Below are 27,748 nucleotides of genomic sequence, written 5' to 3' on the forward strand. Positions count from 1 at the left end.
TATTTTAGCAAGTAGATAATTGGACAGGTTTGATTTCTAATTGGTTCCAACTAGTTGGAACACAATATTAAGAGTGAAAGACCTCATTCAAAAAAATTTTTCCCCATCCTCTATCTACTGTGAACTAAAATACTACCTTCCTAGGACTCAGTTGTCCACCCCGAGACTATTAGGCAGGAAGGGACTCTCCCAACTAAATTTAATCAGCCCCTTTTCAGAGACAGCTGAGTCCACAGCCAGGTTTCCTGAAGTACTATTTGTACTCTTACTGCTGAAGACTCTGGAGTGGTCCTTGAGGAAGTGGTGTACCTGGTAGTTGATGGCTATTCTGGAGTGGGTGTTAAGCCTGAGACTGAAGAGAGCCTTGTCTTTAAGAGGTCAAAACTGGGGCTAAATTAGTTGGATCTCACCCCCCCACACACACTGTTATTTGGCTCTTGGTTAAGTTATGTAATTTTTCTGAAATTCAATTTCCTTGCTTAGACTGAGGGAGTTACAATACCTGCCTCACATGGTTGTTGTGGGGACTCAAATAAGTTTCTACCTTTAAAAGCAGTGTTAGCAGCACATTTAACTCTCCCCCTGAGCCCCAATATTAGTTTATTTCTACCTCCCAATTCCAAATTCTTGGATTTTGAGAGGACGATGCTGGCATTTTCCAGGTGTCTCCATGGCTTCTTTAAAGGGTAAGAAATCACATCTGTAGGGCCTACACACTTACTGCCCTCCCGGAATGGAGGTGTGGAGACAGCAGAATTCACATCTGGCAGAGATGCTCGCCGGGAAAAGAAGGGATGCTTACCAGCAGCCTTTCCTTTGAGAAGGCGGGGCCTTTAAATGCTAGCCTCGGGCTACCCAGGCTTTCCCTCGGGCGCTGCCCAGGTCCGACCTGTTTCCCTCTCTGCTGGCTGCGCGGTGAGGGCATCGTCCCAGCGTGGCCGGTCAGGCCCAGGTGGACGGCGGGTGAGGCAGGACCACCCGGATTTCCGCAAGTTTGGGCAGCATGGGAGACAAAGGCACTTTCTGCTTTTGGGTTCTTGTAGTGCGTCCTCCCTGCAGCTCCCAGCCCCCTACCTTTGTTCCCAACTTCCCCCGGCGCTGCAACCCTCCAAGTCCCCCTCTTTGTCTGGCCGCCACCCCGAGCCTCTTTGTTGTCCACCGTCACTGCCAGTGAGGGGTGGGGGCGGCGCCCACCATTCCTGAGAAAGGAAGCAAGCAGAGGCGGAGGCAAAGCCGCTCTCACACGCCCCCACCAGCGAGCTTGACTCTCGGTCGCCCTCGGGCGACAGCCACGGTCGAGCCTCAGCCCCCCGCCCGAGTCCTCAGCACGGAGGAGGGACGCGGCGAGGCCAGCGTCCTCTGATTGGCTGCGGGAGTCGTGGCGCCGCGAGGCCATTGGACCGCGGGGCTGTCTGGCACGCGAGTGCGCGAGGTGGGGAGGGGGCGCTGGAAGCTGCTGGAAATCGGGCGGCCGGGCGGCGTGAGGGTGCCGCGCGGGTGGGTGGGCGGGGCGCTTGCGGTGGGCGGGGTCACGAGGCTCCGCCCACTGCCCCTCCCCGCGCGGCTGCTCCGACCGCGGGCAGCCGAGGGGCGGGCGCGCCGCTGCATCCCCATCCTCGGCGTAGCTCGGCACAGAGCGAGCGAGCAAGCTGCGAGTGGCCGGAGCGGGCGGGCGCAGCGCCGAGGCCCGGCCATGGCCACCACCAGCACCACCGGCTCCACCCTGCTGCAGCCCCTCAGCAACGCCGTACAGCTGCCCATCGATCAGGTACCGGCGTCCGGGGCGTCGTGCCCTGGCCGCCTCTGCCGGCCGCGGTGCCACCCGGGCGGGAGCAGGGTGGGGGCTGGGGCCGGGGCCGCTGTGCCCGGCGCCCGGCGGGGCGGGGGCGCACGGCTGGCCTTGTCCCCTCGGCTGTCGCTCCGGCTGGTGCCTCTGTGCCCACCCAGCCTCTCATCGCCGCCCGGGCGGGGGTGGGCGCGGGCGGAGGCTCGGCGACAGCCTGCCGGGGAGGGCTAGACAGACGTGCGCGTGTGCATGCTGTCGCTGCCCGGCCACCGGGCGTCGGACCTGGGAGTCCCGGGACCGGTGGACCCTGAGACTGTTGCGGGTTATCGGCGCCAAGAGACTGAGGATGGTTTGGGTGCCCAGTGCCCAGGACACGGCGTGGATGGGTGAGGCTTAAGCTGTCCTGCACTTGGGGACAGTTTGCTCAATAGACGGAGAGGCAACAGTTTGGGGGAAGACAGGTTATGAAGAGAACTCAACGTGACTTCATGATGCCAGGGTTTCTGGTGAAAAAGTTGCAGCTGTGGATAGGAGCACCCATCCTGCCCCCTCACCCTACCCTCAGAGAAGCATTTGACACTAGGGAAGGCTGGCATTTAAATGAGGCCAGTCGAATTTGATTGTTTAAAGGGCCTCAGGATTACTGAGAAATAAACAGCATTGGGATGGAGAAAGCAGCGCCATTTTTATTGAGCAAAGGAACTTTGGAAGTATGTCTGAGAGAGGGCTGGCAAAGTTGTTGGTGGGGTATGGTTAGAGAGTTGGTCTAGCCCCAGGGCTGAAGGTAATTGACTTTGGCAATTCTGCTTAACATTATTCCTGATTTGGAGGTGTTTGCACTTTCCAAGGGATACGGACTCAGTGTCTTTAGCTTGACTAGCTGCTTAATGATGTCTTAAGGTTTTCATTTAGAACACAGAATTCCTCATTGGATTTAAGGTGGAGGTGACACCTGAGCTTAACACTGTGCTCGATGCTTTGTACTTCACTGTTTAAAATAAAAATAACACTGAATTACGTCGAAGGAGGGTTAAACACTTCTGCCCAGGGTTCAGGTCTGACCTTCTTTCCTTCATTTCACGCATAACTTTCGATTAATAGTGAAATACTTGTTCTCCACACAGCTTAAACAGCGGCTGTGGTGTGTGTCATGCTAATAGATTATTAGAGTGCCCCAAGTGGAATGATTCCTTTAATTCACAGAATTAGTCTCTGTTTATTAAGTTGATGATGATCAAAGGCTTTGAATACTCTCAGTCCTGTGGAGGGGTCTCACTATTTCCTACAGGGAAATAGTTATGCGGCACATAACTTTTAGGTGTGTTACACTTCTGAGTTAAATAGGTTGTTTGCCAGCCTACCAGGGCATGCAGGGCAGGATTTGTTGAAAAATTTTTCTTGCTAATGAGAAACAGGGGTGGGGGAAGGCTTATACCTTTTCATTCTCTTGGTGAGACAGATGATTGTGTATTCTCTCTGCCATAGCTCTATTATGCTAATACTTTTAAACTTAATAAAGGTTCATAACTTTTAAAAGTAATCTAATATCAATAAGGCTCCTTTAAACATCTCAGCAATCCAGAGAAAGTTCTTTGTGGAACTGAAGTGAGTGGGACATCAAGGGAAGGTGACTTGAGTTAAGACTGAGTCTTCTTTATCAGCTGGAGGTCTTGTCTCGGGTGTCTTAGATAATCTTCATCTTCTGGGGTACTCTTGAAGTCTGTAGAGCCCGAGTTTATATGGTTATTTGTGTAATACAGTTGTTTGCTCTGTGGTAAACAAGTCTTAAGAATATTGGGTTAACCCACACAATCTGTACTTTTCATGGCAATAATTATTTCTCTGAAATACTCTTCATGATGATGCTCTTGGAGTAATTAACACTGTAAAATTAGACAGACATTTTAGAACTAAGCCCATCAGAAACATGTGACCAGTTGAATCCATGTTGAAGGAAATCTTAAGACTTAAGTCAAATAATGTAATTCCATAGGAAAGAAAAAAAGGCAAGCCAGGAAGTGAAAAAATTATAACTTGCTGTGTGTTGGTTTGGTGTGTGCCAATTAGCAGTGCTTAGAAAAATTAGGAAATTATAAAAGCAGTTGTTTTAGGAAGTAATAAAATGTGGACTTTTTACTATTGTGTTGACTTGGCACACTTAGAACCTAGTGCACTTGCTGCTGAAGTAGTAGGAGGAAGGAATGTGTTGTCAGGCAAAGGCGAAGGAACAGAAGGTCTTGCCTTAGGCTCCCGAATCCTTATCTTGACTAAGAATTACAGAGTGACCTTGAGGTAACTGAAGCTGTGTTCAGTAGTTTTTAAATTAAAGCATAAAATAATGGTATCTGGGAGGCTACAAGAGATCTTTTAAGATAGGAAGTACCTAGCCCCTGATGGTTTGCTCTTTGGGTCCCGCATTCCAAGTGACTTCCTTTCTAGTGTAATTCTGAAGGTCTGAAGAGAGGAATGTGTGGAGGGTAGGGTTTGAGAGAGGAACCATTTTGAGGACCAGTTGTGCCAAAGAAAAGGAGCAACTGTGTGAGTCCCAGGAGAGATCAGGTGTCTTCATATCACGGGGCTTCTGTTCCTTATAAGTTGCTGATGTGGGATTTTAGACTCCAGAGCAAATACCAAAATGAAACTAAGAATAATGTCACAGATCTCAGCCTATATATTTTTTTCAACATCTTATACCATCTATTACATTTGCTTTGCCTTGCTCTGAGTTATGAGATTGCTTTCTCGTTGTGACACCCCCCACCCCTTACTTCCCAGGATGCTGTAATTACTACTATGAGACTCGGGTAAATAGCCAGTATAATAACCAGTGGAAGATGGTTAGAGATGAGCCACGAAACAGCCTCTTGACATAGGAGTCATTGTTTTATGGATTATGTGCCAAACTCTTGGGACAGGGAGAAGACAAGAGGTGGGGACTCGTGGTGTTTTGAAAGGTTTGAAGGAAGGAGAAAGAGATGTGTGGGGAAGAAAGGTTAGACATTTCCAAGCCTGCAGAGTCCAATGGTAACTATAATGCCCAACACTTGAGAGTTTGGGAAATGTTTCCATGTATTCTACACCATTCAACAGGATCCTTGCACCTCTGGAAGTCAGAATTCAAACCTGAATTATTTAGTTCACATACATATGTGCCCATGGGCATGCTTTTAAGGCTTTGCATAGACTGCCAGTATATTTTGTAGTTTTAATGTGGGAGAAATACTTTGGATGTGTCTTTGTTTTTAGAACTGAACCTTTTGGCAGTGAAGGTGAGAAGAAGTAAGAACTATCCAGAGTTCGAAATATTGGTGTGCTGGCAATGTGGGTTGGGATAGGGAACTCAATCTGTGTGTGTGTGATGTATATTATATGTGTATGAATGTATATGTGTATGCAGGTGTGTATGTATATATGTATGTGTGTGTGTGTTTGTATGTATATGCTTATATGCTTGTGTATGTTTATGTGTATGTGTGTATATGCATGTGTGCACACATGAGTTACAGATAAAGAAATGGGAAGGCTTAAGGAGTCTCTGCTCCGTTTTGGTCAGTTTATTTATTGACTTTTCTCTTAAGTGTCCTTCCCCCTCACATAGGCAACTGAAGAGGTAACATTTCAGGGAAGAGTTAGCTTATGACTGGCTTTTTTTGTGGCTAGAAAGAAAAAAGCAGACTGGCCTTTTAAATCCTCCAATAGGTTTGAACTCTGATGAGTGCTTTCATAGATGAAGGAATTGAAAGGAAGGTCTTCTAGGTAAACACAATAAGGAAGGAGGGAGGGAGCGCCAGGTTTGCACGTTCTGGGCTTAGTTCTGAGATGAAGATGGAGCTCATCTGTCTACCGATGAACTGACTACTTTTACACTTGTAAGGGTCTGTCTCCATCACAAGAGGCCGGAAACAGTGACAGAATGTTGTGGAAGATTCTTTCCAGTCAGGAAGGCATATGGGTCTGGAATCACCTTGTCCATTAGCAGTTTTAGAAATCTCACTTTATAGAAATGCTACTTCTCGTTTACAGTGTGTGTGTTGACTTTGGTTTAAAATAGCATGACATTGTGTTTAGGAACTGATTTAAAAAAAAAAAGCCCCAAACTTGGAGGGATAAAAGTCGAAAATTCGGGGAAGAAAGAGGAAAGTGGACTGATAATTTGAGGCAGCTTTCAGTAGTAAAGAGTTGAAGCTGCCTGAAGTTTAACCTGAAGCTAAGGAGAATGTTCTGGAAATGCTGTTATACGAATTGTCCCTGGATCCTGCCCGGCGGTCTTAACAGGAAGTACCAGTCTGTGACAGTGACTTGGAGTTCCCTGAGTAAGGTGGGGACCTTGCTCTGCTCATTGCTTGCTCTTGGGCAGTTACTGTGCTTGCTCGTTCTTTCATATGCGCTCTCTCTCTGTAGCCTTGGCTGTCCTGGACCAGGCTGACCTCAAACTCACAAAGATCCACCTGCCATTGCCTCCTGACCAAAGGTGTGTGCCACCACAATGAGGTCTCCTGTGGTTTTTTTCTTCCTTTCTTCCTTCCTTCTTTCCTTTCTTTCTTTCTTTCTTTCTTTCTTTCTTTCTTTCATTCATTCATTCATTCATTCATTCATTCATTCATTTATTTGGTTTTTCGAGACAGGGTTTCTCTGTATAGCCCTGGCTGTCCTGGAACTCACTCTGTAGACCAGGCTGGCCTTGAACTCAGAAATCCGCCTGCCTCTGCCTCCCAAGTGCTGGGATTAAAGGCGTGTGCCACCACTGCCCGGGCTCTCCTGTGGTTTCTTAAGTCCCAGTTTCTTCCTCTGTAAAGTGAGAGTTAGTAAGTACTATGCAGCACCGTGCACTCATAGATTGTCAGGAACACTCGGTATAACAGCCTGGCTCCCATAGATGTTTGATGCACAGCTTCTCCTTGATTAGGAAAGACATACATTTTGTATTTTTATTTTCAGAATTGCATTCTTAGTCTTCAGAACTTTCTTAGGGAAGGAAACTAGGAAGCGCTTGTCAAGTGTTTTTTTATCCACACACGGATTGAAGTAGGATTAAATTGGAATGAATAAAAGTGTTTTGCTGCCTCCTCCTATTGCTTCAGAGTTCTTTGTGACTTGATAATGTCCCTTCTGATGGCCCCGCCTCTCTAGGTGCACACAACTCTAGTCTCTGTGTATTAGGTCGGGGTGTGGCTGACTTGAAGTACTCAAAATAACTCACTCACAGCTTTCCCTGGCAGTGCAGTTTAACAGGTGGGATTCCGCCTGGATCAAGTTTTGTAGTGTTTCTTTCAAAACCGGGCACATCTATGAGCCTCAGAAGAGAGGTTACTTAATGCTGTTGAGGAGGGAAGCTCTCCCTCAGTCACCATTTGGAACATGGAGAGGCTGATGTGTGGAGAGTTCGAGTTGCGGGTTCAGGAGATTCAGCGACTAGAATTGTTAATTCATAGGTGTCATGCCCATGTCAAGGTCATGCCCCTCTCATCACCGCTTCCCATCCCATCCTAGTGCCCCTTGCTGCTCTCAGCTAGTAAGACCCATTCCTTATTGGGACTTCAGGAGCATTCTAGATCTAGCAGACTTCTGACACGTGCGTTCTGCTTGTTGTTGCATGTATCCATTGGGTTCTGGTAGGAGATAGATTGAGCTAGGAAACTAGAGAGACTTATGTGCTTAGAAAGATGTGGTGGGCGTGTGCAAAGCAGCAGGCAATGACATGGTTCCCAGATCAGTTGCATTGTGTCTGCAGGGCTAAGAGGTAGGGAGAGGCAGCACCCCAGGAGGAGGGTGGTTGAAGAACAGGGATGCTTGGCATGGGGTAAAGATTTGAGGCCTCTAGCTGAAGGACTCAACCTAGAGTGAGTCTGAGGGGTGGTGACGGCACCTCTCGCTTTCCTCCTATCTTTGGGTCTCTGCTGTGGTCTGCTTCAGAGGGTGGGTGATGCCCTGGGGACACAGGACAGAGCTGAGAGTGACTCTGGAGGGATGTGTGGGTACTACTTACCACTACTGCTGAGCTGCTTCTTCCAGAAGGACACAGGAGGAGGGGCTCCAACTAGGTGGCTTTACACCCTTCTCTTAGTCTCCTCCCTCTATACCTGGAGAGAGTAGTTGACTCTTTTTATCTTCCTAAGGCCTACTGACTCTTAAGAACCATTGTCCTCGGGCCTGTCTCTGACACTAAAGACAAATCCACTGTCAAACTTGGGGAAGTGCAGCACTCACCTGTCACTTCCTTGTTTAAACTGTCACAGCTTCCATGTGGCCACTGCAGTGCGTTCTACGGTGTGGGTGAGACCATTTGTCAAAACCCCTTGGGACTGTTACAGAAAAATAGGTGTTCCCTGGCTCTACCCAGTCCTGGAAATGAGGGCCCCTCTCCCCCCCCCCCATATTCCCCATCCCCATCAGAGGTAGAGATCTGGGTCAAATATTTCAGGTACTTTCTATTACTAAAAGGTTATAAAAATGCGGCCTATGGGGCTGGAGAGGTGACTTAGTGACTGAGAGCATATACTGTTGCAGAGGACCTGAGTTGGCTTTCCTGTGCATACATCTGGTGACTCACGGCCTTCATAACTCCAGTTCCAGGGGATCCAGCATCTTCTTCTGGACTCCACAGATGCCTGTGTACATGTGCACATGTCCACACAGATAAATATTTAAATGAAAAAACATGAAGCAGAGCTTAGAATGTAACCTAATGGTAGAGGGCCACCCTAGCATGCAAACGCTATGGGTTTCATCCCCAGAACTGAAAAAAAAGGCGGAGTGTTTTTAAAGTCTTTAACAAAGCAGTGTATACTTCCCAATACACAATACAGTTTAGTGGTTGATAATCATAGTGATATGAAAAATAAGATTCATAGTGTACTCTAGGCCATGTGACCCTGACATGGAACAGTTTTTTGTCTGAATAAAATGTGTATCTTCCCTTAGTCAGTCCTACCCCATTATCTCATGACTGTGTGCACAGCTTCATATGTAGAAAGTACTGGAAGTTTAGATCTGGTGTCATTCCTGAATGTGACGTTTGGGCCTACTGGTCTTCCTGGTGGCCTTGGGAGAGGACATACTCCATTCTCCTTGTGTTTGTTCTTCCTCTCTGGGAAACACTGACCTAAGGTCAGACCTACTACCTGTGAAGAATGGCTTTTGGAGGCCTTGCCCTCCACAGCACCCAGATGCCCTCTAGATTGTGTGTGTGTGTGTGTGTGTGTGTGTGTGTGTGTGTGTGTACACGTGGTGAATGAATTTTGTCCTCACCCAATATGCAAGTACTAGTTCAACAGTGGACTCCTTAGGACATTTTCATTTTTTTTTTTTAACTTTTTGCTTTAATGAAACCATTTTTTTTTCAGCCCCAAATTCCCTTCATCCTTTTATGTACGACAAATCTTTTTAGTATTTATCTAAGGCCTGCGTCTTCCTGAGGATGCCTTGTGTCCCTTGTTTTTCTTTTGGGTCTCTTATATGTGTTCGTAATCTGTCTGTGTTGGTGAGACATATATACTTAGAATATGTGTGATGCTTCGTCAGCAGGCTGTGAGCATTCCTGGTGGACTGGTAACATGGACCCCTTTTAGAGAGCTGTCTTTTGTGTCCCATGTAGCCCCTCTGTAATGAGGCCAATGCCGCAGAAGGTGCCCAGAGAAGAAAGACAGCTGTCACTCTCTCTGCCTCTCAGTTCTGGAGCTGTTTCAAATTGTTACCATTTCCACTGTGTCCTCCAGGTCTGGATCTGCCTTGCCAAGCTCCTGGCCCTGGTCTTCTGGTTCTCATCAAAGGTGGGCTTCCTTCGGACTCTAGGAGGCAGACTTTAGAGGGGTTCTTCTGATCTAGGGGTCTTCAGCACCCTTGTTATTCAGGACCTCTGTAACTAGCCTTTTGTACGTCCTTCTAGAATGTGCTCTGGTGGTACCTGTAGCGTTAACTTCGCTTATTCCTCATGACACTATGTATCCCTAAGGATAGGACCTGTTGTCTCCTGCCCAGGACCCTCCTTGTGTGGAGGGAGTGTGGACCACGTGTGATGAAGGCCTTAGACTGTCTGACTGTGCACTTGCCAAGTTGCTTATCTTTGTAAGCTTCAGTGTTCAGTTCTTTTCTTTGTGTAGCCTTAGCTGTCCTTGAACTCATTCTGTACAAGTCTGGCCTTGAACTCAAAGACCCGCCCTTCCTTTGCTTCCCTTGTGCTGGAATTAAAGGCATGTGCCACAATGGCCTGCCTCCTCCCTTCCCCTTAAGACAGAGTCTCACTGTGTAGCCTTGACTGTTCTGGAACTTACTATGTATACCAGGTTGGCTTCAAACTCATAAAGAACTGAGTACCTGTGCTGTTTGAATGTTGGGATTAAAGGCATTTGCCACCATACCTGGGTCAGTTTCATTGTCTGTAATATAGGGGCACATAGTAGGTTGCATCTAGTAAGAGTGGGTGCATATCATTGATATAAGCAAGTAAAGTTCAGAGCATAGGCATGTGAATATTATTAACTTTGTAGGTGCTCTTTCAAGGGGCTAGGGAGACCAGAATTTTTGTGATTTAAGTGTAGCCTTTGGATTTTTCAGAACCTTTTCAGCCAGCCTTTATTTAGCTAAGTGTATGCCAGGTAGCATGCCAGGCATGGGTGATGCCATCCTGTGTAGTGACTGCTGCATTCATAACACCGCAGCTCCAAGGAAGAGATGGACAGGGAGAGGCGGAGTCCCATGGGTCCTCACCAGGTACAGCCTGAGGTCTTACTGATGGTGTCCAGGGCATTCCCAGTAACCAACCACAGCACCGTCACTGTCCTCCCCAAGGTTACTCCACTTTCCTGTCTGGAAGCTGCCCTCTGTCTCTTAGAGTTGGTGTGTGGCCTGGATAGTGTCTCAGTGGTCAGGATTCTTGAGGGACAGCTCAGAAGATCTGTTAGTGGACACAAGCCCCTTTGACCAACTTTAATATTTCCTTCCAGTAGGAAGTAGGGGTTGAAGATGGGCAGAACCTTGAAGATGAGTGACTAGAAAAGGAGCCGAGCATAACCACACTTCTGTTGGTGTTTTCAGCTAAGGGATCTTACTGCTTGGGAAGAGAAGCTTTAGTAACATGTTAATCTAGGCACTGAGACAAAAGAGGCCTTCAGATCACCCAGTTGTCTTTGTCAGGATCAGATACTGCCACTTCTAGTGTACCTTGTCTGTATACATCAAGACCCTCTAAAAGGACTCCTCTGGGGGAATGTTCAGGTCGTCTACAACACTCGTTTTTGCCATCCCATCCTGTCCAGAGCAAGCGTAGTGTGGCCAGCAGCTAGTAAGGTGTTGGAGGATGCTTTCAGATCATCCCAAAGGAACAGACTAACTAGGTATCCTTGTGGTATGAGGAAAGTTCTGTTTATCCATTAGACAGCTGCCCTCCAGATTTAACACACACCCTGACCAACTCTCCTTGTCCTGACATTAGTTTCAGAGCTACATGTCTGCCGGTGCTCAGTAGTAATGAAGTAGAACACATCAAACTTTTTTTTTTTTTTTTTTTTTTTTTTTGGTTTTTCGAGACAGTTTCTCTGTGTAGCCCTGGCTGTCCTGGAACTCACTCTGTAGACCAGGCTGGCCTCGAACTCAGAAATCCGCCTGCCTCTGCCTCCCAAGTGCTGGGATTAAAGGTGTGCACCACCACTGCCTGGCTCATATCTAACTTAATACTAAGTTTCAGAATAAATATTTATCTATAATGAAGTTCTAGATGTTAGCCAGGGATAGAAGTAGAGCAAACTCTGGGGGCCGTGACTGGTGGTCGGGGTCCCTGTAAGATAAGCACCTCAAGGAGTTAGAAGTAATAATGGCTGGTCCCACTATCTACTCCCACTTCAAGTGCCCAGAGGGCAGACGAGGAGTGGAGCTGCCGGTACAGACGATTGCCGCTTTCCTGAGGCATGTATGTCCTGCAGTCTGGAAAGCTTCGTATGCAGCTGGAATAGGACACCCCTCCCCACTTCTTCTGCTAATGGTTGCCTCAAAGGAATGTCGGCTTGGTGCCAAAGCTGACTTTTCAAAGGGAATCTGGGAATTTGGATTTTCAATGGAAGTATGATTTTTAAAATTTTGGATAATAATTTTATGTTTTCTCATTTTAAGTCCCAATAACTTATCTAGATCAGATTTAGCTAAATGACTCCTTGGAATGAATTATGAGTTTCTGTTACAGTTTATATTGTGAGTCCACTCTGAAGTGTGCTGCTGTATTCTGAGGCTTAGGAACTTTGAGACAGTGGATTAAAACTGAAGCAGGGCCAGCAGGACCTCTGTGACTCGTAGCAGTATTGGGGAGCAGCCCTCATAGTTCACTGTTACATAAATTGAACCCTGAGTTGAACCCAGAAAGTTTCCAGTTAAATTGCATTTGGCTAAAATGGTCACATGTTGGATTTCATCTTTAATATCCCACTAAAAATGAAGGGCTGACATTTTATGCTATTATTATTTTTTTTTTCATTTTATAGATCTAGGTATTTATACTTATTAATTGTTGTCTAAACTATCTTATGGAATAAGGCATTTAAAGTATAGCTAGTGAGAAATCAGTTACTATTTAGAAAGGCCTTCGTTGTCTTATAAAGCGGTTGTTGGTATTTCCAGTTTTTCTTGAATGTGTATTGATTTGGGGCCAGGGTGTTTTTATCACGTGATAACTTTTCAGGCTTTGGAGTTTAAGTTTAATCCACAGGCTGCATCACAGTCGAGTGCTAGCGTGCCTTTTTAAATACTAAGTCTCACACAGCTGTTCATATTAGCTGCATCCCCAGAATAGAAGTGACAGAGATTTTTGGTGTGTGAGTGGAGGACAGGGGAGGGAGGGACACTTGGTACCTCTGGAGATAGTTGAGGGCTCCTTAGTAGAAAATGACAGTCCTGAGGGCTGGCATTGCAGTCCCTGGGTAGTGCCAGCTAGTTCTGTCTTCTTTTGTTCTTAGAGAATACTCTCAAGGTGCATGATGATTTGACATCACAGCCTTGGGCTTTAGCAAGTGGAGATGGTGATATATTCATCAAAATTAGAGAATGGGGTGTTGAGTATTGTTGAGCCTTGTGTCTGCTAAGACTTTTTGATATATATTGGGGAGAGGATTCATTTCTGAAGACTCAGTTTCTTTATAAGATACAAGAAACATACAATAGCGGAGAAATCACAAATTCCACAAAGGTGTTTGACATAGATGCTGAGTTTTTACCATGTAAAACTGTAAAGTGTCGTGTGAGTTTTATTATTACCGTTTTTATTCACTTATTTTTAAGAGTATAACATTGGATAGGAGATATTTGAGTCCATTTTTTTCCCCCAAAAAAGTCCTACTTGGAATAGCAGAGCTAAAAGATGTTACAGACCATTTCAACAAAGAAACAATAGCCTGGGTCAGTGCCAGAGAACCGCTCTTGGATTGTTTTCCTCCTTTTTGTATTTGTCGAAAGCGTGAACCTCTAGAGAATGATGAACGTATTAGAGTTCTTGTTTTGTCCATAATTCCCGATTTGGTAAGTGCTTGGCAGGGGAGTTAGCTTATAAAAAGAAGGAGAAAGGCAGCGCTGGGTCAGTTTGCCCTGGTTAGACAGGTGGCCCCTGCCAGCAAGCAAACAACCACCTAAACTTCATAAGCAGTGTGTGGCAGGGCCAGGCATGGAAAGGGAAGGGGGGCCGTTTTGTGTCTTGCTGTTAATATGTCAGGGAAGATAGACTGTGATACGAATCAAGAGCCTCGGATCTTGAGCTCAAGTAGGCTTGCCTCTGACCAGAGCCACCATCCTGGCTGTGTAGGTTGGGCAAGTGTTGTCTGTGTGACTGTTGGTGATTGTATCCGGATGGGTTTGGTATTACTTAAGATGGTGAAAATTACCATTTGTTAGTAAAGATGATGGCAGAGGACTTCTTTCTTCCTTCCTTCCTTCCTTCCTTCCTTCCTTCCTTCCTTCCTTCCTTCTTTCCTTCCTTCCTTCCTTCCTTTCTTTTTTTGGTTTTTCGAGACAGGGTTTCTCTGTGTAGCTCTGGCTGTCCTGGAACTCACTCTGTAGACCAGGCTGGCCTCGAACTCGGAAATCCACCTGCCTCTGCCTCCCAAGTGCTGGGATTTAAAGGCGTGCGCCACCACCGCCCGGCTGGAGGATATGTTTCTTATTTATTGAGTACCATAGGTCAGTGCTAGGAATCGGGAGCTGTAGTAAGGCCTGGAGAGAGAGACACAGAGAGCAGGGGTGGGCATACTTAGTGGGTGAGAAGGACTGACAGATATTTACAGCATATGAATCAGAGTCAGAAGACAGCTGTGTTAGAGTTTGGATAAGTCTGTCACAGCAGTGACCCAGAGAGAGACAGAGGGAGAGGGCAGGCGGAGGGAAGGGGGGAGGATGAGGGGGAGGAGGAAGGAGAGAGAGAGAGATGGGGAGATCCTCACAGAACAGTCGTGGCATAAACAGTGCACACAGATATTTCTGCTCCACCTGATGATATAAAGTCCCCTGTTTCATGTCACAGGTGTTACCAGTCAGGTTAAAGCTGGCTCATGTTAGGCAGCTGGGTTTGTATGAGAGTCCTCTGTAGCCCTTGTTAAAACAGTGGTTTTCCATAATGGCTGTGATAATTTACATTTCCGCCCACAGTGTGCTAGGACCCCCTTTCCCCCATGTCCACACCCACACTTGTCTCCTGTCTTTGACTCTAGAGCTCTCCTTGCTGGAGTGAGGTGTCATCTCCTGGTGCCTTTGATTTGCATTTCCCCGATGATGAGTGATGTTGAACATTTGTAGTAAGAAAATTTTAAACGGGTCTACAGTATCATCCAGCAGTTGTACAACTGTGTATAAATGCGGAGGAAACGAAATCTGTGTGTTGAAGAAACATCTGCATTCCCATGGTTATTGCAGCATTAGTCACAATAGCCATGAAACGGGAACACCCCAGGTGTCTGTCACCCGATACATGGAGGAAGAGAATATGCTACATACACACATGGGAGTCCTGTCTTCATGGAAATCCTGTCTATACACACATGGGAATTCTGTCTGCATACACAACTGGAAATCCTGTCTATACACACATGGGAATTCTGTCTGCATACACACATGGGAATCCTGTCTATACACACATGGGAATTCTGTCTGCATACACACATGGGAATCCTCTCTACAGGCACACATATACACACATGGGAATACTGTTTAGCCATACAAAGAGTGAAACCATGTGACGTACAACAATGTGAATGGAACCAGAGGATGTTATTGTCAGTGAAATCAGCTGGGATAGAAGGAAGTGCAGTTTGAACTCACTCAGATATGGAATCTGAGAAAGTCTACCTTGTGCATAATGGCTCTCAGGGGCTGGGCCTATGAACGATCAGAGGTAGCAAATGAGGATCCAGTGCGCTGATGCACAGAGGGTAACTGTAGGAAGTGGTAATGGGTTGTGGATTTCAGAGAGCCAAAGGGAGAGCTTTGATGTTTGCACCATAAAGAAATACTGTTGGAGGCTGGAGAGATGGCTCAGAGGTTCAGAGCACTGAGTTCTCTTCCAGAGGTCCTGAGTTCAATTCCTAGCAACCACATGGTGGCTCACAACCATCTATAATGGGATCCGATTTCCTCTTCTGGTGTGTCTGAAGATAGCTACAATGTACTCGTATACATGACATAAATGAAATAAGTCTTAAAAAAAATACTGTTTGAGGAGGTATTAAAATAAGTGTGACCTAATGGAAACTCTATACAACCTATGTGTATATTGAAGTATATTGAACCTGTGTGTATATTTATGGCACTCCATAAATATGGACGTTTGCAAAGTTCTTGTGTATCAGTGGAAAATAAATTTAAAGTAGATTAGCTGGGCTGTACCATCAGGGGTTCTGACTTAGTGAGGCAGAGTTGGATGGTTGTGTCTTGAGTTTACAGGTGATGCTGTCAGAGTTCCCAGACACTCATTGGATGAGAAAGATGGGGTCCTTGCCGTCTTACATTGCACAGTCATTTACTTCTGCTCATGTTGCTTTGCAAGACCTTTGTCACATGGAGTGTAGTGAGCTGGCTAGGAGCCATAGCCAGCTGTAGCTGTTACTGTGGAGCCACAGGGCAGGGTTGCCACACCCTGGACTCATCTAAGGGGTATGTGTGTGCGTGTGTGTGTGTGTGATCATATATAGAAAATAGGTGTATTGCTTAGGCTGAAGGATACATTTTTTTTCAGGCTTCTCAGAGCAAAAATACAACTTGCAGAGAGGAACAGTGTGCAGTAACAGGGGCTCATTCCTTCAGCAAATATTGGCCAGGCTTTTCAGTTTCAGAGAGCAGAGAAAGAATAGTCAGGGTCTGATGATAGAGCTAATTAAAAGCCAAACACTGGGGCTGGAGAGATGGCTCAGTGGTTAAGAGCACTTACTTTGCAAGACCTAAGTTTGATTCCTAGCATGTACAGGTAACTTACAACTGTCTGTAACTCCAGTTCTGTGCGGAATCCAACCCTCTCTTCTGCCCTCTGCAGGCACCAGGCAAGGACGAGGTATACAGAGAGGCGTGCAGGGGAAAACACAGGGGCACATAAAACAAACTCCATTGCACATGAAATTCAGGAGGCAACCCGGGTTTACCGTAAGGAAGGTGCTTGTGCCTCTCTTTCTCTGTGTGCACAGAGCTGTCGCATAGCAAGTGCTCTGTGGATGTCGCTGCTGCTGTCATCGGGCGTTTCATAAATAGCATTTCCTCAGGACAACCTCTGGTGGGTGGTGGGCTGGCTTCCGCTTGAATGTCCCCCAGGCCCCCACGCCCCATGCTATGGTTGTTACCGTTGTGAAGGCATCCAGTTCCGTTTATCTAGGTAGTTGTAGTTGCTTCAAATTTTCTGTATAAATTCACAGTTACCTTCTAGAGAGTCGGAGACCGCTGATTTTCATCTGCTGTAGCTAGCTTGTTATAAATGACTGCGTTTTAGTGCGCTAGGTGTCAGTGCCTTGGGCTTTCTCATAAGCGGACACTTATCTCTGGTGGGGTGGGGTCCACATCTGAAAGCCTAGTGTTTGAGCATTATATGCTCACTTGAAAATGAATTAATCAGTTGGCCTTGTTGTTTACTAAATGGTACCAAAAAGACCAAAGTTGTTGGTTTAGCACTGAGCACATTCTCAAAGCTAATTCTGAGGAGACATACCCCAAGCATCTTTTCCTGTAATGGGCTCCTATCTGAGCTAGCTCATGAGAACTAAGAGGTGTAAGAGTGGAATATGGGAAAAGCCTGTCTGAGCCTGTTAAAAGAGGGGCTTCAACCCACAGGGGGCCGGCCTTCACCTGGTGTTCAGGTGATGTTAAAGCAACACCCAGGCAGATCACAGAGATCTCTCATTATTCCTGCAAACATTTGTTTGTCTTTCGCAGCTCCATACAAGGTAAAGATTCATAGTGTTGGAGCTCAGACTGTTGACTTCCTGGTCTGTGAGAACAGTGCATGTTAGGGCGTCCCCACTTTCTTAAAATTTCTTACATGGTTTTTGTTACTCATGAGTTTTGAGGTTTGTTTTATTTTTCTCCTTTGTGAAATTGTTATGGCAGAGCTACCATTTTGCTTTTAACCCACAAGATAAGAAGAATTCACCAACAGCTTTTTCATGCAGGACCATTTTTATGACAACCAAAACCAAAAAATCAAAGGCGATCCTCAAAGTTCATTTAATGCTAGCACATGAAGCGGTTTCACAAACAGGAATATTAGGGACAGTAATTTTACAAAGAAATAAACCTATCTCAGAGGACCTAAGGTCCTTGCGGAGGTTGTTTGTGCAAGTCTTTTCTCAGGAGTCATTGACTTCCCTAGTCATAGCTCCTCACAGGCTTCATTACCTAGTCATAGTCTTCTTTAGCTACCATGGAATTTTCCTCCTGTAGAGACAATTAGATTTGTATGTTAACTGGTAGCTGGTGAGTGTATCAGCCACAGAGGTGATTTGCATGTTGAATTGCATACATAGTGATTATATGTATTTGAAGCTAATATTAGTATGTTAACAATAAACATGCATGGTATGCATCATTTATATTATTATTTTCTGATCAGAAATGATGACAGCTTGGACTGTATAGATGATCACTGATCTGTATGGACCTAGGGATGCTTAGGAAGCAAGTAGTAGCCAGAGCCAAAGCCAAAGCCAGAGGAGTGGACTTGGGCTGAGTAGCAGAGCAAAACCAAACTTCAGTCCGTTGGCATCTTAGAAAGTGAGATGAAATTAGGTATTTCACGTTCTGACCCCTCTGTAAGTACTGGTGTATGTTTGTTTCCATTTTGTCTGTTTAGATATTACTGCTCTACTAGGGAACTGAATTTACATTGTATTTTTTATCTGATCCAGAAAGTCTTGTCTCTTTATTGTATAAAATGCAAAAATAGTTAAGAAAATTTCAAAATCAAGCATCCTTCCCTATCCACAGACAGTTTCACTGACTGAGTTACTGTGCGTGCACACGCTTGTGCACATGCACCACAGCACACAGAGGGCCCACTCTCGGGACTTGGTGTCACCTTCCACTTCCTTGTTTCCTCTGGGCTGCATACTCAGGGTTAGCTGGCCCCGGAGCTTCTGGGTGAGTCTCCTGTCTCTATCTCTCATCCCGAGGTGGAGTGCTGGGATTCCAGATGCTTCCACTGTGACCGGCTTCCAGGTGTCAAACTCAGGTCATCAGGCATGTGTGGCAAGAAGCCTTCTGAGCCATCTTGCCAGCCCGCTAACTTTTTATTTTATTTTTTAAATGAGTTTATGTATATAGTTAAACAAAATTAGGTTCATGAGGAATATGTCGTTTTTGTGAACCTGGTTTTTAATTTAACGTTGAGAGTGGGTGCTTTCTGAAGTATGTGTAATTTTCCAGTGTTGAGCCACATCGTGTTTGTTCCTCAGTTTGTAATCTCTGCTGTCCTGAGTTTGCAGGAGGTTTCTTAGGCCTGTACTGTTTATGTCTGTTACTCTCTCAGAAAGAGGTTTCTTGAATCTAAAACAACTGGGAAAATCACTAGTTGTGTTTTCAAACTTCCTTAACTTTGAACTTTTTAGTTGTTACAGTTTATCGGTTTTGATGTTGGCACTGCTTCGGTCTCTCTGTGCTCTGCCCTGTAGACCATGTCCTGCTCTGAAGGACTGGACTGCTCAGCTTGCATGGCCCAAGGTGGTTCCCCCTCCACCCCCCCACTGCCTGAGACTTGGTGACCTAGACGGGAGAACTGGGAACTTGCTTTAGCTGTGTGGCCAACTCCTCTTTGGCCTTGGCTGAGCTGAGAGGGATCTTCAGGCTACATTTTCTCTTTCTGTTCATGTTTATTTACCAGAGAACTTTCCCGTATCCTGAGCCTTGTGCCAGCCTCTTCAGATATTTGACACATGTCTGAATTAGGTGTGGTTTCATGATGGTGATGTTTTAAATTTTGCAAAAAATGAGACTAACTTAATTTTAAGCCTCCAAATTACTGACTGAAATCCATCAGGATAAAAACAAACGAACGAAAACCTGCAATGTGCAGTTACCTCTAAGCAGGTCTGAGAGTTTCATCATTCTGCTTCAACTGTTCGTACCCTTTCTTCCTAAGTTCACTCTGGGATCTCATTCCAGATTGGTCAGTGTTGAAAGAATTGGGCTTACCACAAGGAACGGTACATTGTGGCTGGATGGTGACCTCAGGAATGCCGAGGGCTGCCACCTGCAGCAGCACTGCTGTCTGCGCTGACTGCTTGTTTGGCCCAAGTCACTGTAACTAGGAGCCACGAACTACACAGACACTGACATCTGGCCCCATGTCATGTTGCTGATGAATGAGAGCAGTTCTGCTCGTCTTTGATTTCTGAACTGTGGATGAGGAGGAAACAAGGAACCGACCCATCACTTTGGGAGTTATGTTGTAAAGAAGAGAGGAGAGGACTGGAGAACTAGCTTAGTGCTCACCTTGCAAGTGTGACAACCGGAGTTTGACTACCCAGAACTCAGGCAAGAAGAGCTAATCACTACAGCACACACTCGGAATTCAAGCACCAGGGAGGTAGAGACATCCTTGGGACTTATGGACCAACACACACATATGTATACATACACACATGTGCAACATCCATACACATCTATTCACACACATGCGCATATACACATGCACACAAACACACAACACACATGCATATACAAACATACACACACAGATGCTTATTGGCCAACATGCACGTGCACACACAACATGCACACGTGCACGTGCGCGCACACACCACACACGCAGTTGAATATAAACATTTAGTGTAATAATACTATGTTGTTTCCTTGTGTGGCTACCTCTCAAAGATGCTTGTGTGACCACTTCTTTCCTAGGATGTAGTAGCTTCCTTCTAGATCTCCTGCATCAACACAGACTCTCACATCCCTTTGTTCTTCCCTCTGGTCTTATTTACATATTTTTTTCACAGACATGCCTGGTGCATAGAATAGTTGTGGATTATGACCCCAGATAAGATGACTTATTTTAGGTCTCATTTCTTAAAGCTAACCATATAGCTGAATAGCCCATGTCTTGTTTTAGCATTAACTTCTGTGTTAAATTAGTAAATTGTCAACTTTGGGATCTCATTTTTCTCTCTGGGAGACAGTAGGTTTCAGTGTTATATAAATCAGAAGCTTGGGACGTCGCTTAAGGGCACTTAAAGATGTAGCAGCCATGGTTCTTGTAGTGAGATGTGGAGGTGAATGTAATGTTGGGGTTAGAGTTGTAGGAATATTGTCTCTTGATGGTTTTAGAGTAAATCAGAGAGAGAGAGAGAGAGAGAGAGAGAGAGAGAGAGAGAGAGAGAGAGAGAGAAAGAGAGAGATGGTTCCCATCCTCAGCCTCATTCATAAAACCCAGAAAAAAGAAAACCAGACAGAATGAGATGCAGAGACTGTGCTACAGAGTGGTCCTTGGCACTCTAAATTGCTTTACCTCACGGACCGCGTGTAAAGTGGGCCATCCGTGGGTTCCTCAGAGAAGGAGCAAGCTTCTGTAGAAGCCTGAGGTAAACACCTTCTGCAGGTTGTGGGGCACAGAGGAAACCCTGTAGATGAAGCCACTCCCCTTGGGCAATGAGGCGGCAGTATTGCCCAGAGGGGCCAGAAGTAAGACATGGAAGAAAGATTTAAGAGGCACTTGGGGCCTAGGGAGCCTCGGATTCTTGGAGACAAGGGGAGCTCAGAGTGAGGGTTGAGGAAGGCTCTCTGGACAGAGAGTTTGGAATGTAATGGGTGTTGAAGGAAGGACGCAGAGCTGGGATTGTCATGCTGCTTCCTGTGTGTATAGATCTTAGTCTCAGCGTGTTATCCTCAGCTGTAATATTACTTTATTACTCTATGTTGCAGGGAGATGGGCTGTTCATTATCTTTGAATCCTAGCTAGACACTAGACTAGCTGCTGTTGACTCGATGGTGAGTAATTGATAACAATTATTATTATTAAGTATAAAGGATTTAAACAGCAACAGTTAAAATAGTTCCTGATGAATCAAAAAACCTAGCCAAACAAAATCACACACACCCTGAATATTTCCTTTGTTCTGTGTTTTACTGTGTTTTCTTTTTATTAGTAGGTAGTAATAAAGAAGCTGGGGTGTAGCTGAGTAGTGGGTAATTTACACATTTTAATAGTAGTGTACACTTTTTAATTAAAAAGTAATAGCAAAGTAGGAGAAATTATCATTGTATTAAACACAGCGGAGCTCTGTTTGGATGGTTCATCCTGTAAGAAGTATTGATGGACAGGAACTCTGCCTATATCCATATAAACTGAAGAAGTCTGTGAGGTTCCATTGAGCCACAGGTCGCATGGACAGACAGACACTGGCTCTTCACCTTCCCATGCTCTGCTAGGAATCCATGTGTGAACTCTGTCATCCTTACTGTGGACTCAGTTTTGTAGTTCGTGCAGTTCTGAACAGGTTTCTCCTGTCTCTGCTTGGTGACAGGTGAAGTTGTGCATGCATCATTATGGATGCTGTTGCCCACTTAGGTCCTGATAGGCAGGTAATAGTGACAGCCTGGGCCCCGGCCAACACAAGGTTGCTCCAGTCTTCTGATTTAAATAATCATTCCTGACTCTACTGTAAATTAATCACATTTATCTAGTGTATTAGTTACTTGTCTGTTGCTGTGACAAAACTCCATGACCAAGTCCACTTAGAGAAGAAAGTTTATTTTGGCTCCTTGATGGTGGAGCAAAGGTGTGGGAGCCGGAAGCAGAGGGGTGGAGGAACGGTGGAGTCCTTAAATGCTCACAGCCTTCCTCCAGTCATGTGTCTACCACACTCCCTAAACTTCCCCACACATCAGCTGGGGATGAGTGGCCCTCACCCTTCCTAATGCCGCAACTCTGATACAGATCCTCTTCTTGTGCTGACCCCCAACTATAACATTATTTTTGTTGCTACTTTCTAACTGTAGTTTTGCTGCTGTTATGAATTGTAATATTTTTGGAGATAGAGGTTTGAGAAAGGGATCTTGGCCCACAGGTTGAGAACTGCTGCCTTAGACTGGGAATGACCTTGCTCATTGTAATCACCTCTTTTTTTGGGGGGGGGGGGCGGGGTTTCGAGACAGGGTTTCTCTGTATAGCCCTGGCTGTCCTGGAACTCACTCTGTAGACCAGGCTGGCCTCGAACTCAGAAATCCACCTGCCTCTGCCTCCCAAGTGCTGGGATTTAAAGGTGTGCGCCACCACTGCCTGGCTAATCACCTCTTGAAAATGGAAATAGTCAACTGAGCCTGATTGTTGGCTTTGGTCTCAGCTTAAAATTCTGGCTTCTCTGCTCTGAGACTATGAAAAATTGCTTGTTTTTTTTTTTTCATTGTTTCATTTTTTTAAAATTAGTAATCATTTCACAGGCTACTGGAGTATTACGCGGGCTAATGGAGCCTACCCATCGTAGCTGCTCAGTACATGACAGTTCTGACTTATCATGTAGACTACAGGCAAAGTACATGCTACCATTTCCACGGAGGGAGTGCCTGCTCCTGCTGGGCATCTGCTGGTTACTGACATCCTGGGTTTCCTCTGGATGTCTTTGTAACAGCACCATTAGTTCTTGTCACAGACGGTGTGGTGGTCACCCCGCTGTCTGATGGACCCATCCAGGGTGGTAGCTGGTGAGTGGCACCACTCACGTAGGACTCGGATCTGATGACCCTTGTGCCCTGTGGTTTCCATTGCAACACACATGCAAAATACACTGAGAGGAACTTCTGAAATGAGCAGAGACACATAACGCAAAGTTTGCTGAGTTTATGCGTTGAGAGGTAATGAGATCTCTCTGAAGATTTGTTTATTTTTATTTTATGCATATGAGTGTTTGCATGTTTATTTGTCTGTGCACTACATGCCTACCTGGTGCCCACAGGGGGCAGATTCCCTGGAACTAGAGGTATAACTCTGGAACTGGAGCTGCCATGTGGGTGCTGGGAATTGAACCCACATCTTCTGGAAAAGCAGTCAGTGCTCTTCACTGTTGAGCCCTCTTTTCTCTCTTAAAGAATTATGTGTTGGCTTTATAAGCTACTTATTTTAGGCCTGCCTACATATATGCAAGCAAAACACCCATATACATAAAACAAAAATGAACTGTTTTTAAAAAAACTGGTGGAGGCTAGGGAGATGGCTTGGTGTGGGTAAAATAATTGCCATGTAGGCATGGGGACTGGGGTCAGATCCTTAGCACCCACATACATTACAGGCAGAATGGTGGCTTAGAGTCCCTGAAGCAAACTGGTTAAATTGGTATACTCTTGGTCCAAGTGAGGGACTTTGCCTCAATTGTAAGGTGAAGAGTGATCTAGAAGTCACTCAACATTGATCTGATCTCTATACATTGGCACAATGTATGCCTGAATAAATGTGAACCCCCTCACTCACATACACACCCCACACATCCACAGATCCCCTAAAACAAAAACCCTGATAGTTAGCTGGACAAGTTATCACATGTCTGTAATCTTAGCACTTGGGAGGCTGAGGCAAGCTTGTAGAGAGTTCAATGCCAACTCATACAACATAGCAAAACCCTGTCCCCAGCTACACGGAGGTTAAGCAGGCAAGCCATAACTTCACAACCAGTCTGGATAGCGTATTGAGAGTATATGGCAAAATCAAAAGCAAAAATACTAGGGATTTAGCTTGGCAGTGTAACCTAACATTTATGACTCCCTGGATTGAATGACTGCATACCTAATACATCTCTCCACATGGAATTAGAGGTAGAGGAAGGAAGAAGAAACAGTTAATATTGGCAACCATAAACAAACAAACAAACAAACAAACAAACCCTACTACTGCCTTTCATTTTGCTGGGGAGAATATGATTTGCTGTTGTTGTTGAAACAGGGTCTTCTTGTGTTGTCTAGGCTACCCTGGGGTTGCAGATCCTTCTGCCTCAGTTGGTATTACATGTGAGCACTCCTATCTTAGCTGGTTTGGTATATATGATTTTAATGGTCATTGCTTCTCTTCTGGGAGAAACTTCCAAAGTTAGTGTAGGCAGGAAAACAGATTTTAGAACCTTTTTCTGTATGTTTGTCCTTGAAATATGTTGTTACATTTTTGCTTTTAAAAAAGTTTCATTATAAAATTCCCAATTCTTGCTGCTGGTAGAAGTTTGGAAAGTATGTTGCTAGTTTAAATTTTAATGTTATCACCCTCAGGGATAACATTTCTCCCTTCAGAATTTATTTTTCCCACTCTCCGTGATTTGGGTCTTTATTCTGGGAACTTCTGTGTTTGGTAAAGCATAATCCCTTCCTGCACCTTCTTTACTTGCGGTGTCAACCAGATTCATCATGTCTCTTCTTTAAAGATGTATTTTTATTTTATTTTAAGCTATGTGTACTTGTGTGTTTCTGTACACTTTAGTTCAGGTACCTGTGGAGGCCAGGAAAGGTAGGAGATATGTGATTCCCTGGGACTGCTTTAGTTACGGGTGGTTATGAATCACCAATGTGGGTGCTCGGAGTTGAACTGGGGTCCTCTGTGAATGCAGTCTGTACTCTTGACCCCTGAACCACCTCTCTAGCTCCAAAGGTAAGCATTTTGTGAATCCAGGGCCATCCTTCTTGGTTAGACTTTTCCAAAAGGATTTATTTATTTTTATTTTATGTGCATGAATATTTGCATGTGTGCATGGTATGGCACACGCACACCTGGTGCCCCCACCTCCCACCTCAGGGCCAGAAGTGAGTATCAGATCCCTGGAACTGGAGATACAAGTGCTTATGAACCACCATGTGTGTGCTGAGGACTCGACCGAGATCCTCTGCAGCAAGTATTTGTAACCAGTGAGCCGTCTCTTGGTGGGTTGACGTAGGCTTTTATTTTATTTTATTTTATTTTATTTTATTTTATTTTATTTTATTTGCACATATCCAAATATCTTTTTAAGAATCACTGTGTGGAAATTGAACTCTGCAGCTTGTTTGGAAATACTTTCATAGAATTTTAGGTTAAGAAGAACGTTCCCTTAGAACACGAGCTGTCGTGCTGTTAGTTTACAGCATTGTGATGAGAACTATGGAGCCTGTTTAGTTCTCTGTGTAGGTGATGACTTCTCCTTCTTGAAGATTCCTAAGATCTCTGGTTGTCTGATTCTTGGAAACCTCATATTATTGTATCTGTGTGGGTATCTGGTAAACAAGTGTAAAGATTGATGCTCTTTAGCTCTGGGAGCCCTCTGGGATTATGTCTTGGAAGACAAGGACTTCTCTCTTGTCCTCGTTCCTACCCTCAACTTGTTTTGTCTCTGGAATCTTCCTTGGATTCTAGACTTTGTGCTCAAGTTCTAGATCTACTATTCCTAAAGTATCTGTCTTTTTAACTCAAGCCTTTGGGAGACTTTCCCCAAATGTAATTCACAACCTGATGTGTTTAGTGGATTTTTCAAAAATTGTGCTATCAGTCTTCCCAGTTGTATATACTCTTTTAGAACCTTCATCCTATGTCCTATCAAGGGTGGACTTCATTGACTCCCCTCCTCCTTGACCTCAGTAGATAGCTGTAGGGCTGCTGCAAATAGCAGAGTATACTGGAAGTGATGGTGTATGATTTTATCAGGAGAGGACATCTTTCTTGGTGTGTGGCATCTGTCTCTGTTTCTCTTTTTCTTAGAATGTCTGTTTTGGAACCCAGCTGCCATATTGTGAGGAAGCCAAGCCACATAGGAAGGTTTCCTGTAGCTGTTCGATTCCTCCAGCTAAAGTCTGAGATGTCAGCTCCCATCAACCCCTTGACATGTGAGTGAATGCACCTTTAGATAAATTCCAGTTCCTGACTGATGCCAAGTCCAGCACCACTGAGCCATCCCTGCCAAACCTCATCCAAGTGGCAGATTTTAGAGCAAAAGAAATGTTAGTATTCTCCTGCCAAGTCTTAGAGTAATTTTTATGTCACCAGAGTTTTTGCTTTCATGGTGACACACTTTTAAGCCATTTATTCAAGTTTAATTTATAGATGGTATTGTACACAGAGCATTTATACAGCATTTATACGCAAAGTTTGATCAGCTAACACGGTAGAGCAGGGAGTGCAGTTACAAAGTGTTTGATGAGTTGAGATTTCCAGTTTGCTTATAACCTGAATATCATAGGAAGACACTATTTTTTTAAATAATCTATTTACTTTAGAATAATTGTAAATTTGTAGAAATCTGAATTCTCATAGACCCACATATGGTTTTCCTGTTAATACATTACTTCAAAGTGGCCGCTTATCATAGCTAGTGAACCAACATTGATGCCTTTTCCTGCAGTTTGCTTGTATGTTATTAGGTGCCATGACATAATACCATATATCACATGGCTAAATAATAGCATAATAATAATGCTTACTTTCATCATATCTGAAGTGGAAGTCTGAGACTAGTTGGTTTGGTTCTGGTGAGGGATTGCTTCCTGACTTGCAGACGGTACCCTTTTTTACACACTCACTCGGCCTTTCCCAGGTGTGTTCTCACTGAGAGTGCAAATTTGCTGATCTAGTCCCATCTTTAAGATAGGGTGCAACATAAACCAAGCTGGCCTTAAGCTTGTCACGCTGCTGGAGATGGTCTTGAACTTCTGAGCCTCCTGCTTCCTGGGTGCTGGGGTTACAGAGATGCAGCAAGACACTGAGTTTCTTCTGTACTGGACGATGAACCTCACTCTTTGTACATGCTTAGCAAATACTCTACCTCCTAAGTCATACCCCCAGGTTCTTCTTACAATGACTAATACCAAGTCCAGTCAGATGAAGGCCTGTCTCATGGACTCATCTAGCTCTGATTTCCTTCCAGATGCCATTACATTAGAATCTGGGACTTCAACATGTGACTTTCAGAGGGACACAGGTCTTGCCCATATGAGCTCTTTGCCGGTCTCCATATTGCATGGAATCATGTTTCCTTAGGCATTGTCATGTGTGACAGATTCTCAGGCTTCTGTTGTTTTGATGATCCTGGCATTAGTAGGCGCTCCCTCACGTGTCTGTCTAATGTTTTTCTTGTGATTAATCTGGGCTTCTGGGTGACTGGGGAGAGGACCACAGGGATAGAGTGCCACTTTGATCTGTCATGTGAGTTTATTCTGTGCCACCACTCATGGCTGACGTTAGCTTTGATCACCTGGCTGAGGAAGTCTGTCAGAGTTCTCCACTGCCAATTTCCTCTGTAGTATGCCCAGTTCTCGTGTAGCTCTTGGTAGAAGCCACTCAGAGAAGCCCATGTGCAGGTTATTAGACTGTTGGATGTCCGTATCCTCTGCTTTGCTTTTGTATTTTGAATGATTTCATCTTTTGTTGGTTTATTTGTTTGTTTGAGACACGTCTCATGGCCTGAATTCCTGATTCTCCTGCCTCCAGCTCTTGAGTGGTTAATTTTTTTTTTTTTGGTTTTTTCGAGACAGGGTTTCTCTGTATAGCCCGGGCTGTCCTGGAACTCACTCTGTAGACCAGGC

At 45.0% G+C, this 27,748-nt stretch overlaps 1 protein-coding gene across 2 annotated transcripts in view; it reads left to right on the forward strand.

Moving 5' to 3' along the window:
• The first annotated feature begins 1,581 nt into the window (after nt 1-1,581).
• Mboat2 (membrane bound O-acyltransferase domain containing 2) overlaps nt 1,582-27,748 on the forward strand; it is a 130,419-nt gene continuing 104,252 nt past the window's right edge. The window contains exon 1 of one of the 2 annotated variants that reach the window (XM_028768852.1): nt 1,582-1,768. In XM_028768852.1, coding sequence (XP_028624685.1) covers nt 1,694-1,768 — 75 coding nt within the window. In that variant the 5' untranslated portion in view covers nt 1,582-1,693. The remainder of the gene's footprint in view (nt 1,769-27,748) is intronic. The other variant, XM_028768853.1, reaches the window with a different exon arrangement.

The sequence above is a fragment of the Grammomys surdaster genome, unplaced genomic scaffold (genome assembly GCF_004785775.1).
Source record: "Grammomys surdaster isolate TR1022 unplaced genomic scaffold, NIH_TR_1.0 188, whole genome shotgun sequence".
NCBI classification, from domain to species: Eukaryota; Metazoa; Chordata; class Mammalia; order Rodentia; family Muridae; genus Grammomys; species Grammomys surdaster.